At 37.9% G+C, this 16,487-nt stretch overlaps 1 protein-coding gene across 2 annotated transcripts in view; it reads right to left on the reverse strand.

Moving 5' to 3' along the window:
* Positions 1-16,487, reverse strand: part of negr1 (neuronal growth regulator 1) — a 540,105-nt gene that overhangs the window by 23,058 nt on the left and 500,560 nt on the right. For both annotated transcript variants that reach the window (XM_063064226.1, XM_063064225.1), the window contains one exon: positions 1-9,218. This exon is cut by the window's left edge and continues 23,058 nt beyond it. In XM_063064226.1, the coding sequence (XP_062920296.1) occupies positions 9,118-9,218 (101 nt within the window). In that variant the 3' untranslated portion in view covers positions 1-9,117. The remainder of the gene's footprint in view (positions 9,219-16,487) is intronic.

A 16,487-nucleotide genomic window follows, 5' to 3' on the forward strand; every position in this document is an offset into this window, starting at 1 on the left:
TTACACATAGCCATTTATTATTCTAAGGTCCATGTACATATCCAGGAGTCTCTTAAAAGACCTTATTGTATCCACCTCCACCACCGTCACTGGGAGCCCATTCCACGCACTCACCACTCTCTGCATAGAAAACTTACCCCTGGCACCCCCTCTGTACTTACTTCCGAGCACCTTAAAATTGTGCCCTCTCGTGATAGCCATTTCAGTCCTGGGATAAAGCCTCTGACTATCCACACGATCCACACAGCTGTATTGAGTATTGAGCAGAATCCACTGGATCAGGCAGTGTCCTGTAGCCTAACAGAAACTTAGAGTATGAACAAGAACCAGTTGCACACAGCTTGAATTCGTGTCTTATTGGAAAAAAGAATGATTCAATTCACATATACGAATTAACAATAGGAACAAGCCACTTGACCCACCAAGTCTCTTCTGACATTTAACAACATCATGTCTGATTTGATTTAAAATTTACCTCCATGTTCCTATCCAACTATGGTAATCTTTTAATCCCTTGCTAATCAATAATCTACCTACCTCTGGTTAAAAGTATTCAAAGATTCTGCTTTAAGGAAGAAATCTAATCATTCATAGCCTTCTGAAAGAAAAAAATGGCTCTCTCTTAAGTAGGCAGCGTATTATTTTAAACAGTGATTCCCACAAGAGGAGACATCCCTTCCACATCCACCCTGTCAAGACCTCTGTACATCTTATCTGTTTCAACCAAGTCCTCTTTCACTCTTCTACGCTCCAGTGGATAATGAGATTGGTTTGCTCAACCTTTCCTCAAAGGATAACCTGATTATTACTGATTTGCGTTTCACAAAGCTTCTCTTTGAACAGCTTCCTATGCATTCATAACATTCTTTAAATTTGGAGACTAGAAATGTGCACGGTACTCCTGATGTTGCTTCAGCAATGAAATATATAACCTTTCAACTTCTGTATTTAATTCCCCTAGCAATTAATAATGTCTTTCTGTTAGTTTTCCAAATTACTTGCAGTATCTGCTTGCGAGGCCTTTGTGATTCATAAAACAGGTCAACCAGATTTCACTGTATTTCAAAGTTCTGTGATCACCTTTTTCACTTTGCATTCCATTTGCCAGATCTTATGCCATTTGACTTATGTCAAAATGCTCTTTCTGGATTTCATTTTGGTATTTAACACTACTGTCCCACAAACCTTGGTAAACAAACACCTCGGTCTAAATACATCACTATGCAACTGGGTGTTGGACTTCCTAACCAACAGACCTCAGGTAGTCAGGATGCACAACGGCTTCTCCGTCCCCATCATTCTCATCACGGGTGTCCCCCAGGGCTGTGTGCTGAGCCCACTGCTGTACACTCTGCTCATACATGACTACACAAACACCTGAGTGATCACATTGTCAAGTTCACCAATGACACTTCAGTAGTGGTGCTCATCACCAACAATAATGAGACAGCCTACAGAGAGAAGGTGGAAGAGCTTGAGGACTGGTGCCAGGCAAATAACCTCTTCCTCAATATCAACAAGACGAAGGAGTTGTTATTGAATTCAGGAGAACTCGCACCACTCACGTCCCTCTTTACATTGGCTGCACGGCAGTGGAAACTGCGAGCAGTTTCAAACTCCTGGGAGTGCACATTGCACAGAATCTCTCATGGTCCTAGAACACATCCTACACAATCAAGAAAGTTCAGCAATGTCTCTACTTAGAGGAGGCTGAAGAGAGCTGGACAATGCACATCTATACTCGTGTCATTCTACAGATACGCAGTGGAGAGCCTCCTAACAAGGTGCATCACTGCCTGGTATGGAAACTGCACTGTGTTGGATAGGAAGGCTCTGCAAAGGGTAGTCAAAACTGTCCAATGCATCAATGGCACTAGCCTACCCACCATGAGGTACATATATACAGAAAAGTGTCAGAAAAGGGCCTGTAACATCATAAAAGATATCTCCCATTGTGCTCATGGACTGTTTGTCCCAGACCCGTCAGAGAGGAGGCTATGTACTAGTCACACCAGGACCACCAGATTCAAAAACAGTTACTTTCCCCAAGCAGTTAACTGATCAACACCTCCAACCACTAACCCACCCCTCCATGCCCCAAATACCTTTATCATTTCCTGTCAGTCACCTTATGTACAGACAGTCCCGTGCCTAGTATCACTTAATGGACATACAATTAATCCATTTATACAAGCTATATTATGTATTTATATTTATCGTGTTTTTTTATTATTATTATTATTGTGTTCCTTATCTTGTTTTTTTTTGTGCTGAATCATATCCAGAGTAGCAATTATTTTGTTCTCCTTTACACTCATGTACTGGAAATGACATTAAACAATCTTGAATCTTTGCTCGCTTAGGTTATCTGTTGCCTTCAAACTTACCTGCCTATCATTGAAAATCTTAGAGTCCATATGTTTGGTATTGGTATTTGGTATCCTTATGCATTTATCAGAACAAGATCTCCGGCCTTGGGATCATTTCCAGAAAGACTGTGAATTACAGAAACAATCATGCCTAGAAAATCTGTGCACTCTGATAGGTATGGTAGGTGGCCACTGCAGCAAATGGCTGTTCAGGGTTTTGTCTCCTGATGGAGTCAGTTCTACCCAAGATCTTGCTCTTGAAAGAGTGCCACCCACTCCTGTGCCTGGATGCCTAAATGAGCCTCTGCTGCGTCCAAGATGAGGGTGCAGTGGTGAGCTGATGGTTGCTCAGGAGACAGTTGTTGGAATAAGAGTAATGATATTGATGGTGAGGTGCTTTGGTGGGTGGGACGAGGCTGACAATGAAGGTCAGGGTCTGTTACTCAGGTGGGGTCTTGGGATGGAAGATTGACAGAATTGGACCTGGGAAATGGGCAGTAGTGAAATTGGTCAGGTTGAGATTGGTGTAGTGCAAGGAATAGGGTAATTTCGTAATTAAGTTATTAATTTACCTGGTAGGCATCCCATTTTAGTACAGTGCTGAGAAAATCTTATTGTCTCTCAAATGCCCAGTGAATTAGTCTAGCATGAGAGGTTTTAACAACAGGATATGGGAATGGCATTTCCTTTCCATTGTTAAAATGATAAATTCCAAATAACACTCCTGAAATAGTTATATTTTGTAAATACTGTTCCTGATTTTCTTCCATACTATTGGAACTTGTGTATAAATTCAAATGTGTGTGAAACACTAAAAGCAATAGTCCTGTAATAAAGATTCTGTTAATGATTATATAAAAAAGGTTTTACCAAAACTAATCAGATATAGTGCTCATTATAGTGAGAATCTCTCAGCTAAATAATCAAAGTATACTGTAGACACAATAGTATACAGCTATACTGTATATTCTCTCCTTCTCCAACATCTTTCACTTCTCCACAAAAGGCACTGACTTACTGTGATAAACAGTGATGCTGTGTGACAATATAAAATGGGTGAGGGTAAAATAGGGGTGATGTGAAACTGCTTATCCACAGCGTATTACCAATCTTCCATCTATCATATGTTAAGATGTATCTCACAATCAGTTGCGACTTCAGCAGTGCTGTCACAACCTTCGCTGAGTTACCAAATTTTACACAGATTCAAACAACACTAATAGGCTCAATGATTGTTGGAGAGGATGCCAAAAGGTTTACTTGTTTTCATCCAATATCAGTACATGTCTACTGTGATGACAAAGCAATCATGATTCTTGGCAGCTGATTCCCTTGCCTTTCTCAAAAATTTAGAAACCAACTGTAACAGATATTATTGCCCAGACCAAGATCATTACTCTGCGGATCAAACTACAAATCACAATGGACCAAGTATCTAGAGCTATTATTGAGGAATTGACCACAGCTCGGTAATTTTTACTGTATCATCTATAATACTCTATCGTTGAATGAAAAGTTAAAACTATTTGAACATAATTTTTGGAAAAAATGTGCTGTGATAAATATTAAAGATGAAATTTATTGTTAAAGCAGATTCATTGCTTTAATCAAGAATTTTACTGACCATTTTCTTACATATATTAACTTCCCAGTTGTCCAATTTTTTGATGCATAGCACACTAACAATATTTTATGAAAGCACTTCACGTATTAAAGTGGATGGATTGTGACTGCGGAATTTGATGTGAAGGAAGAGATTTGATAGCTCTGTTGAAATTTCATTAAAAAAGGTAAAAAACTGCCTTATTGTTGTAAATGCTACTTTCCACATCACAAATCACATTAGGCAGCTCAGGCAGGCAGAAGAGTTCAAGACATTGTTAGATAGTCCCCACAATATACAGAGTTTTTTTTTACACAGAGTGTGGAATGTGGTGGTAGAGGCAGATGCATTAGGGACATTTTTAGAAACACTTAGATAGTCACATGAATAAAAGAAAAATGGAGGGTTATGTGGCAGGGAATGGTTGAATTGATCTTGGAGTCAGTTAAAATGTCAGCACAACATCAGGGACCAAGGGGCCAGTAACGTGCTGTACGGTTGTGTAAGCAATGTTCTTAATATTTAAAAAAAGACAACTTTGTCTGAAGGAGTCATCAAGTGGTCCAGACTTCATAGATGCTAACCAATGTCTCTAGAATATCAGTGAATTAGTATTTTTGATTTATAAGGTATTGATATCAGACATACTCAAACTAAAAACACAAGAAGTAATAATTCTATATGTGTTCCTACATTTTGGATAGTCTTAGCAAGCATCTTGTGCTATTCCACATTAAGGTGCAGTATTAATGGTGACAAATGTGTGTAATTTGGTGGAAACAATTCAGGACAATTAGTCTCTGGCTGTAATTTGATTCAGCAGCAAATTTTAGTGTCAGAAATGTTGTTTTTAGTAGCTTAGCAATATCGATAAAACTTTAAATGCTTCACTGTTCTTTGATCTATTTCTGCTTTATTTCAAACCATATTTCAGTTAATATAAGGAGCATTTATTCAGTGACTCATCCACTCTCCACTGAACATCGACGACTCCTCTGTAGAGATTGTTAGGAGCACCAAATTTCTTGGTGTTCACCTGACGGAGAATCTCACCTGGTCCCTCAACACCAGCTCCATAGCAAAGAAAGCCCAGCAGTATCTCTACTTTCTGCGAAGGCTGAGAAAAGTCCATCTCCCACCCCCCCCCCCACCCCCACCATTCACACCACATTCTACAGAGGTTGTATTGAGAGCATCCTGAGCAGCTGCATCACTGCCTGGTTCGAAATTGTACCATCTCAGATCTCAAGACCCTGCAGCAGATAGTGAGGTCAGCTGAGAAGATCATCGGGGTTTCTCTTCCCGCCATGAGAGACATTTACACCACACGCTGCATCCGTAAAGCAAAACAGCATTATGTTTTGCTCCCCTCATACAAACTCTTCTCTCTCCTGCCATCTGGCAAAAGGCACCAAAGTATTCGAGCTCTCACGACTAGACCATGTAACAGTTTCTTTCCCCAAGTCATCAGACTCGTCAATACTCGGAGCCTGGACTGACACCAACCTACTATACCCTCTACTGTGTCTATTGTCTTGTTTATTATTTATTGTAATGCCGGCACTGTTTTGTGCACTTTATGCAGTCCTGGGTAGGTCTGTAGTCTAGTGTAGTTTTGTGTTGTTTTTACCTAGTTCAGTGCAGTTTTTGTATTGTTCATGTAGCACCATGGTCCTGAAAAACGGTGTCTCATTTTTAATGTGTACTGTACCAGCAGTTATGGTTGAAATGACAATAAAGAGTTGACTTGACACTGGTACCCTCAAAGGTTTCAGCCTCTACAAATCATGCGACAGGGGCATGATAGAAAATTCTTTTCTTTCTAGGAAAGTGCAACTCCAGTAACACACAAGAAGCTCTGTATTATTCCAGCACAATGTAGCCTACATGATTAACACCCCATTGACTACTCTGAATATTAGTTCTTTCCATCAATGATTACACTGGGTATAAAATGCAAATGGCACCTCCTGAACCATTGACCTTTACTAGGGACAATTAGGACAAGTGTATTAGATGATGGGGAACATCACCACCAGCAGTTTGCCTCTAGGCCACGCCCCAGTCTGTATCAGAGTTATAGCACTGTTCCATTTTGGTGCAAGGTCTAACACATGAAACTACTCACACAAGCACACTGTGCAAGTATCTGCATCAGAAGGACTACAACACTTTAAAAGCTGGCTCACGAGCACCTTCACAAGGCCAATTAGGGATAGTCCATAAAATCTAGCTTTCCCTGTGGTACAGTATGTGTATCCGAAACAAATAAGAAAAAAATGTTATATCACTTCCACAGCCTGAAATGAATGCAACACGTTCTAGTTTCAATAGTGAGAATAACTTTTTTGAATTTTGAAATAGTCACCATATACCAGATGATTAGAGATTTGTGTCTGCAGCCAATAGATCTCTTTGATCCACTCTACACCTTTATTATAGGGCACTTCATAAATATTTTCATCATTTTGCATCATTACAGTTGTTCAATACAATAAGTGAATGTAATCTTCTTGAAAAAAGATTTGTTGCAAAAGATAAAATTATTAAAAAGGTGACTAATTGCATCACTTCTTCCATTGAGGTCATCATGATTGTAAATGTTTTACAGCTATTTGGCTTCACTTCCACCTTCCATGAGTACAGTAGTTAAAGTTATCCAAATGCTCATTCATAAAGGTGCAAAATTGATCATCCAGTGAGGATTTAGATTGGCAGCTGGGCAATAGAAAACATATTCTTTATGATGTCATTGGAAACAAATGAAGCTCCATGGTCAACTGGCTAACCACAAATGCCAAAGGAATCAATAAGTATGTGGATAAAGTCAGTTCCACTTTAATAAATTAAAATGATAAGGGAAGAATATTTACCATAGTTCCCCCATTGAATACTATTTTGCTTTTCTAACTCACATTCATCTCAATCTTTCAAATATTCAGATTTGTATTTACTAGTTATTTTTGTTCTTCAATGAAGGAAACATTTGATATTCCAGCTGTTTTTTTTTGAATGGAGCAACAGTTAATTAAAACATTGCTTGGTTCAGTGAAGAAGACATTATTGGAAAACAGATTCTACTCAGGGCTCTGTTACATTTTGAGTTATGTCATGAATATATAAAAGCCTTAGAATTTTGCACAGATTGTTTTCTCTGACATCATGAAACTTGGATTTAAGGCTTTGCTTTGTTCCAACTGGACTTGTAATCACTTGGTCAAATACATAATTGAATGGTAGAATTCTTGTTATCATAAAGCAGCAAACTTTGACTTTTACATTTTCTACCTCTAGAATGAGCTGAAACTTTGAAAAGGCAGTAGTATTTGTTAACTTTCACAAACTAATACATGTCGATTTTATGTGCTGCAACTTCACACAGACCACAACTTGTAAATGTAAATGCTGTTACAGAGACAGTCCACGCAATTGGTACTTAAGCCACAAATTCATTCAGTATGATCAGCCCATCTACAGTATAAACTGGGAGTATATACAGAGTTAAATCTCAAATGCAAAATGTGAATGGAAAAAAATCCCATTTATTCTACAATGAAAAGAAAATAGTAAATGGTTATCATTAGCTGGAAAATAAATGAAGCCTAATATTTTGGTTGGGATTCTCTATCAGATTAGAATTAAATCTGATCGAGATTCTCACTCTCATATGGAGATCAGTTGTGATTCTGGCACAAGTCTCCTTTCAAATGGAGATGATCTCTTTCTGTTGCTACTGTATCCAAAAGTGTTATACTTTCCTATTTCTAGCATTTTCAAGTTTTTATGCTGCCCCACATCCCAAAGACACGCTAGCTGGTATTTAACTGCCCCATGAATGACCCCTAGCCTTGCCAAGGTGGTTTGAGAATTAGACAGCAGTCAATGAGTGTTTAAGTGCATGAAGGAGAATAAATTACAGGAATGCTGCAGAATAGGATTGATGAGATGGCACTGAGGGCCAGCATTGACTTATTGGACCAAATCGCTTCCTTCAGTGTTGTAGGGAAATATGAAATATTCTAAAATCATTACGGGACTGGACCAAACAAGAACACTGAAAAAAGTCAATACAATGGGAAAAATGGAAGTGGGTAAATTGTGATAGATGACTGATCTATTCCCATATTCCCCGCATTTTCGTTCCCATGTTGAAGACCATTTGGCCCATCAAGTCTATGCTGGCTCTCCAAGGATTTCCATTAGTCCCATTCTCCCACTTAACTTTTCCTGTAATCTATTTTCCCTCATGTACCCAGCAAACTCCCCCTCTACACTTACACTAGGTGCAGTTTACAGTACCAAGCTAATCTACCCACTTGTCTTTGTGATGTGGGAGAAAACCAGAGCACTGAAGGGAAATCCATGCAGTGAAAGGGAGAAAGTGAGCATAGACAGTACCAGAGGTCAGGACTGAAATCAGGTCACAGGAGCTGTGAAGCAGCTCACTACTACTGCACAAATGCAATGTCCTTATTCTTTCTCATTTTCTTGAATTCAAGTGTTCTTTAACTATAAGGTATTTTAGAGGAAATCTGGAATATGTTAAATTTACAGAAAAATGACTAATTAACTGAAATGGATTCCCCTCTTATACCAGTCTGTTCTGTTGCAAAAATGAGTTTTTCCTGATTTATATATTTGGATAAACCTGTTAAAACTTTGGAACATTATATACACAAGGCCTGTTTCCATTGAATGCCCAGTAGAGTTATGATGAAATTATGAATACAAAATCATATTATAGGCTATAATATCTCATGCGTGCCATATTTTTCTTGCATGTAACCAGCACCTTGATGCAGAGAGGAGGGGCGGCTAATGTGAACTGTGAAGCATTTCAGCTTTTATGCAAGATAATACAATATATGTTCTCAAAAAGTAACTCCACAGCCTACAAAGCTTGAGGATAATGAGTTCAATGTTAAATCTTGATGAAAACCTGTAAAGAATATAATTTAGACATTTACATGATCAGTAATTATAGGAAAGTTTCACATCCCTGTGTTTGTACTGTTGATTGATTCTCACACTTTCTGTGAATGAACTGTACCAGATTGTTTCCAGTTCCCAGCACTTGGAAGTGATTCTTGAACTTCTTCATGCTTTCCCACTCACGTTCTTCGTGGCTGGCAAGTTTCCCCTCTGCTAGTATGTGCTGACCAGGAAGGATAGTCCCACCACCAGGTACCACCAGGATAAAATAACTTCAGCACCACCAGGGATTCCATGTTTTTCTTTGGATGGCACTGTGAAAATAAGAGAAATCATGCCTTACTCACATCTTCTTATCACAAGCAATCACTTGAATTAAGGTCCTGCTTCTTCACAGCGGCTATTGGACTGCCAGTTACACCAATCTTAAGGTGAGGTTAAATATGTAATCAAATGATGCTCTGTAATCAAGAAAATGCAGATTTAGGACTAGATACAGATTTTCATTTTTTAGAACAATAGTGACTTTTAGGATTCTAGCTGGAATAAAATAATCATACCTTGGTCTTGGCAGTCCTGTGGAGTTACCCCCAGACACTCCACTCTGCCTCCATAACTACTTCATACACCAGTACTTATATGTGAGCCTAGGCAGTAGAAGTTGCTGGGCTTTTCAAATTCAGTGCTCGCAGCCAAGCCCAGTATTAATCTCAGCTGATATTCATATATTTAGAGATACTAAGAGAAGGTATCATTCCAAAGCTACATTAATGGATATCCCGTCGTATCTTAACAAAAGGCAGAATGATGATGGATGAACTCACTGGAGGCAAAAGATGCAAGTCATAAACACAAGAGATTCTGTGCACACACACACACACACACACACACAAAATGCTGGAGTCAGGCAGCATGTATGGACAGGAATAAGCAGTTGATATTTAGGCCTGGACCTTTCGTAACATTTTGGGTCACATAACTGTATCAGGAATGAGAGAGAAGAAGAAATATTGTGAGTATATAACAGGAAAAGGGCTGGGTTGGTGGAAGGTGCGATAGAAACGGTTCGGGAGTGAATAATGGGTAGATGAAATCAGGTGGAGGAGGAGGAAGGAGGATGGGAAAGGTGAACAAATGGAGAATAAAACTGAGTGGATGGGTGAGTGTGTGAGGAAAGAGAGAACAGGTATTATGTGGGTTACCTGAATGTAGAAATTGTCTTGTTCATATTATTAGGTTGTAAGTTATCCTATCAGAATATGAGATGGTGTACTTCCAATTTATGTTTGGCCTCTCCATAGGAATGAAGGTCAGCATGAGAGTGGGAAGAGAGATAAAATAACATACAAATGGAAGCTCAAGATGGCCAGTGCAGTCGTTCCTCAGAACGGTTGCCTTTTCTACGCTTGAGTTCACTATTGTTGAGGAGGCCATACAGGAGAACAGAATCCTGTAGACTAAGTTGGAAGAGGTCCAGGTGAAAGTCTGCCTCACTTGGAAGTGTTTTGCAGATCCCTGCATTGTGGCAAGGGTGGAACTGAAGGGACAGTGCCAGGTTATGGGGACAGAAGAGAGGACCACTGAGTCACAAAGAGAGTGACTCAGTACAAAGCAGAAAGAGAGAAAGGGGAAAATGTGACTGGTGGTGTGATTACATTGGAGCTGGTAGAAATGGCAGAGATATGGTAGATGTGTTGGATGCTTAGACTGGCAGTGAAAAATGATGACCGATGGAACTCTATTGCTGTTCTGTCAGAGGAGAGGTTGGGGAGGGGGCAAGCGGTCAGCACAGACATGCCAGAAATGAGGAGATGTGTGTATGGATGGCAATGGGGAAGCCATGCATTAGACAGAGTCAAGCAATGGCATTCTTACAAGAGGCAAGGTGGGAGGAGGTATAGTTGAGATAAATATGAGAGTCAGCATGTTTATTTAAGATATCAGTGGCAAGTCTGTTTCCTGAGGTGGACACTACACCTCAGCTGTCTTTGACCCACATTGACAAAATTCACTACCAACTTAGATAAAGTGACATAAACCAAAATACCAGATTGAGCCAATGGGCAGAATCAAACAAAATTTCTTAGAGTTTACACTGTATTTTAACAGCCTCGCAATGGCACATAAATATTCTGACATGTTGACTGAACAGTTAATTTTAAAATAGTGCAAAAACTCTTGCAAAGATGGAAATACATAAAATTATTACTAAATACAACATATAAATGTCTGTAGGTAAATAAATAATAACTCTAATTACAATTTCCTGAGGTTGTTTCTTGAAACAACTAACAAAGTGTTACTGAAAAATTGCTCCAAGTGATGATGGTCTGAGACAATAAATGCAACTTAAAATTAGAAAGGAAGAAGAAAGAAGAGTCAGAAGGAAGATTTTCACTCAAAGCCTAACAAGCTTGTGGAACAAATCAACAGGACAGATCTTTAAGGTGAACAATGTGAAAAAAATGGATTTCACAGACGTTTTGATGCATATTGGGAAAGGAATGTAGGTAGTGGTCACCTGTCATGAGGCAACCATTTGAATTCAGTTACATTTTTTGGGATTATAGGCTGTCAAATTTCACTAGCTGTTAAATATTTATGCATTCCCAATATCTCATTTGTCAAAAATAATCCAGAATAGATAGAATTTAAATTACTTATTCGGGTCTTTCAAGTTTCCCGTGATAAGAGATTCTCAAAGAACAGCATAATTTAGTTGGAATCAAAAAATGGTCAATGAAAGACATAACTAATTTTATGTTTTTTTTGTTTTAAAGTAGTTATACCATTCAGCAACACAAGAAAACAACAGAAACTGTATAGCACAAAATTAATGTGATTTCACGTAATAAGATAATGTCTAAGTGCTTCTATAATTCATCAGAGCAACATCCTGATGACTATCCTAAAATCAATTAAGGTAGGTCTCATGTTTAACTCCTGGTATGTCTTAAGTTTTTAATTTGACCAAGCTATTAACTTTTCAACACATTGTATGCTAAAATGATGAGTATTTATAAATTAAAGTGAAGTGCATCTTTTCGCTGTGCAAGTATGATGCTTAAGGACAAGAAAGTCTTGAAATTCAGATGTGTAGTAGATTTCTCCTTAACTGAGATGCAAATAAAATAACTTCTAAATTCAATTGCTTCACTCTGGCAGTTCAACCTGCCACTTCTTGTTGTGAATCACTTTATCAAAAACAATACCACATCTTCCACTGACATTATTGAGAAACTTTTTTCTGATGGTTGGCCATTCATTGGATCCACTTTGAGCAAATAGCTTTCAAGCACGGTGCTAAAACATAAAATGCAAGTTCTCAAGGAGGCCCCAGCTTTCTCCTGGGAACCTAAAGTAAGTAAATTCATTTAAATTTAATCATTTATGCACATTTCTTTGAGCTCTTAACCCCATTTTCTGGTCCTCATCCAAACAGACCACCAGGCGCATAAATGCACCTCCCACTGAACATTCTCTTGACCATACTCTCCCCAGTCATTCACTGAGGTTATCACCACTTACAGATACCAACCATAGACATCTCAACTTTTTCAAATCCTGAAGCACAATTGCTTTCAACTCCCCTAGGCTCTGATCCACTGCTTGAGCCCTAATTCCTGGGGCTCCCTCCCCTCCAACCATCATCTCAGGAAACAGAGTCAATGATACACACAACTTGTAGTTTTCTTTGCGCGGTCTAGCATAGCACTTGAAACCGAGCATTCAGGGTCTTTGAGTAGTGATAAATGGCATGGAGTCATAGGGTCACAGAGAGACATAACGTTAAAACAGACCCTTCACACCACCTAGTCCACGGTAAACATCAATCACCAAATTACAATAATCACAAGACACATTTTTTTAACAGTGCTGTTGAAGTTTCAGTGTTACATCCACAACCAAAGAAATCATTGGTGTCGCAGGTAGCAATGCCTTTACTGCTACAGATGAATTCCTTATACAATGCTTGGGACAAGGAAATAATGTTCAACTCACTAAACCCATGATTCTGTAGAAACATTAAAATGCTGACCCAGACCCATTAATTTCTCTTTGTTCACCCCAACAGAAAACCAAATGGAAGTAGGTACATTATGTCAAATGACATTTATAACCATTTTGAAATGTGAAGCAAAAACATAATTTTTGGGTCACTATCAATGTGTTTTGTTATCCTCAAAGGTGGTTGCTTCTGCAAGATTATAGTTTTACAGATGGGGTGTGATGACCTTCAGCACACACGTAGCTACTTGCTGGATATCTACCTAATAATAAAGTAAAAGTCTATCATTTAATAATTAGCGAGATGGGTGAAACATCAGTCAAGATGATAGTGTTAAAATAAAGCAAAAGCAAAATCTAAGCACTTCAAACAAAGGGGAAAGGAAAATAAACTGTAGAAACCAACAAAACTGTGCTTTGAATTCTACACCAGCTGTTATTCTGTTATTAGAATAAAGGATGTTTCTGGGGTATATTTCCTGAAATTGCACTTGCAGCCCATATTCAGTTTTCAATCCGATAAATGTGGAGTTTCAGTAAGTCTTAGTTTCAAAAACTATTACATTAAAAAGAGGTTTGTTGTGCATTATATAAAATAAATCATTAATGAGTGATATCCTTAGAGTTACATTAAATAAGCATAAAAATCAAATTTCAATGTTTTCTTGATATTTAATAAAGAAACAACATTTACTTTTCACTATTTAAACTTCCCAAAGCATAATAATGCTACTTAAATACTCTTTGATCTTTTAGACATATTGAGCTTTTAATTGGGAATGCAGGTCAGTCCTCTGGAATAACAATTTCTAATTCACTAGCAAGCTGCAATATGAATGTGAGTGTTCAAATGAAGTGATCATGAAGTAGGCACTGTGGTAAGCAGGTGCATAATTTGCAGATAATAGTCAGAATTAATTAGGCAGCAAAGAAGATGATTAGAGAAACAACAGATTGTAAGCAAGCTTCAGAATTTCATGAACCTGTTGATTAAATTCTCCTTCCTACTTGTTTTTAAATGCAACAGATGACTGAATCTGAAAGTAGAATGTTACTCTTCAAAAATTAAGCCAAAAACAGTAACATACAACGAATGTAATTAATTTTCCCACTTTTCTCTCAGCTTATAAAATAAAAGTATCAAAAGAATCTGGCTAAATGCATGCGGGTATACTGACCTGTGGTTAAGGGAGGACTAGGTTGACTAGTAAAACTAGTTGGCTCAATTAGTTCTACAAAAAGGGGAGAGGAAGAAAAACAGAAATGACATATATCTTTCATCAGTTTAGGAAAGATAATGCAGCAAACAATTACTGACAGACAGATGATAACAAACGAACACTAGTATTGGGTGGCAACGTAAAAGGAGTAGTGTGCTTCAAAGTATTCACATATCGTACAATAACACCATGAAATAAACTGCCTGCAAAAAATGAAAAGTCAAGGTGGCTTGTACAAATGGCTTTTTTATCCGCACTGAGATCTGTATAAACATATGGTGGGAAATATATCAATGATATTCAGGAAAAATACTATGGAATTTATGCAACTTGCATTGTAATATGCCATCTTAGCATTTGTATGTGGTGCTATCACAATAAAGCACCACCATCAATTGGTTCACCTCAACAACCTTTCCAAAGCTTTTGAAACCACAAAGACAGCCATCAACCTGCAATTGCTCCTTCAGCTTGTTATTAATATTGAAATTAAGCTCAGCTTTGGATGTATCTGATAATTAATCTTAAGCTTTTCTAAGGACACTATCAATGTCACTTTGTAGCTTCTGCTGTTTGTTTTTTGTACGTATTAATAAGATTCTAAGAGCAAGTAATACATTTCCTACCACACAATTGTTAAATGACATGGAAGCTTTTATAGATTAGACAAGTGATAAAGGAACTGTAATTGCATCCAGGATAAGAACAGATATTATTAGAACAGACAGAGTGCAAGATGGTTCTGAGGTGTCCAACATCAGAAACAATCAGTAGGGAACAATTACCCCTACTCTCTGTCTAACTTTCAGTAGAGTCCAATGTAGTTGTGTAGTCTCCCAGCAGAGTACTGAATATTTTCTTTGTCTGATGTTCAATTTTCCCAAAATATCACAGATGCCTTTAAGGCTCAAGTACTGGGCCCTTTACTACATGCTTCATTGAACTTACAACCGCAGCTCCAACAGCTCTTGATGATACCAAAGCACAGAGAAAACATGCATCATCCGGAGTTGGCTGCAGTACCATCCACAAACATAAGAAAATCTACAGATGCTGGAAATCCAAGCAACAAACACAAAATGCTGGAGGACCTCAGCAGGGCAGGCAGCAATCTATGGAAAATAACAAACAGTTTCAGGTCGTGAAGGGTCTTTTTCATTGATGCTGCCTGACCTGCTGAGTTCCTCCAGCATTTTGCTGTAGTACATTTCCATTGCATTGCGCTTCAACAAAATCTGCATTAGAAAAATTGGTCTTATTGCTGGGATCTGTTACGTGACTATTTCCATACACATCAACTTAACATTAAAGATATGGGACTGCAACAACGACACAGGTGTTAGATGTGAAATCAGAATTAATCTTTGCATATAAATTCTCAAATACAAATATCACAGGATTTTGTATATCATTTTAATCAGTGTATTAACTAATTAAATGATAATGAAGCATAGGGAAAATTTGGAGAAACAGACATACAGGATATTCATCTGAAAATCTAAGCTTAGATAGAAGATGTCAGGAATTCAAACTTTGATCTTAACTCAGTTTTAGGAGGAAGAAAATTTGACCTCAAGAAATATATTTGGTAGAATTGATAGTGAATATATTGGCAAGAAAGGGTTTGTTCAATTGAGTGGCTCTTCTTTTGTTAAGACAAAAGGTATAGTTAGAAGTTTGAATTTACAGTGTATCACTTGTACAAAATATTTTGTTATACATCTGCACAGTTTAAATTTGACATTAAAAGATTTATACAAATATTCATTGGTGATTTAGTGTCTCCACTGAAGGAGAACTGAATTTTATTTTTGTAATGCACCAGTGACAGACAACTTCAAAATGAGCCATTTATTAAATGGTGTGAATATTAATAAAGGAAGCAGCCAGGTTATGTTGCACTCTAATAGGAAAATAGACCAGGGCACAGCATGCATTTGGAGAGGAAAGTGAGAAGAAGCTAGACAAGGGAGATGGAAGCCCAAAATTAGTCACGTTTGAAGAACAGGAGAGAAAATATCAAACAGGATTGTGCTAACATGATGCAAGAGATGACATGATGCGGTGGTAATATTGGGCAAAGGTGAAATAAAACTGGTAATGTTAGAATAACAAAGGACAAAAGTCCCTGAGAAACAAGAATATGTAGCTTTGTGCTATAAATCACAGCTGATGACCACCATGCCCCCAATGCAAATTAGCAACCCTATTCATAACTTCATATGAACATTTCCCATGATGTATCAGACTAAAACTATTGAATAAATTCCCTACAATATTCTGTAAGTGCTCTATGAACCAGAAACTTGAATTACTTACATTGTAGGTGGTCTAATCCACTTAGTTATTATAGGT

This window comes from Mobula hypostoma, chromosome 12 (genome assembly GCF_963921235.1).
Source record: "Mobula hypostoma chromosome 12, sMobHyp1.1, whole genome shotgun sequence".
Classification (NCBI taxonomy): Eukaryota; Metazoa; Chordata; class Chondrichthyes; order Myliobatiformes; family Myliobatidae; genus Mobula; species Mobula hypostoma.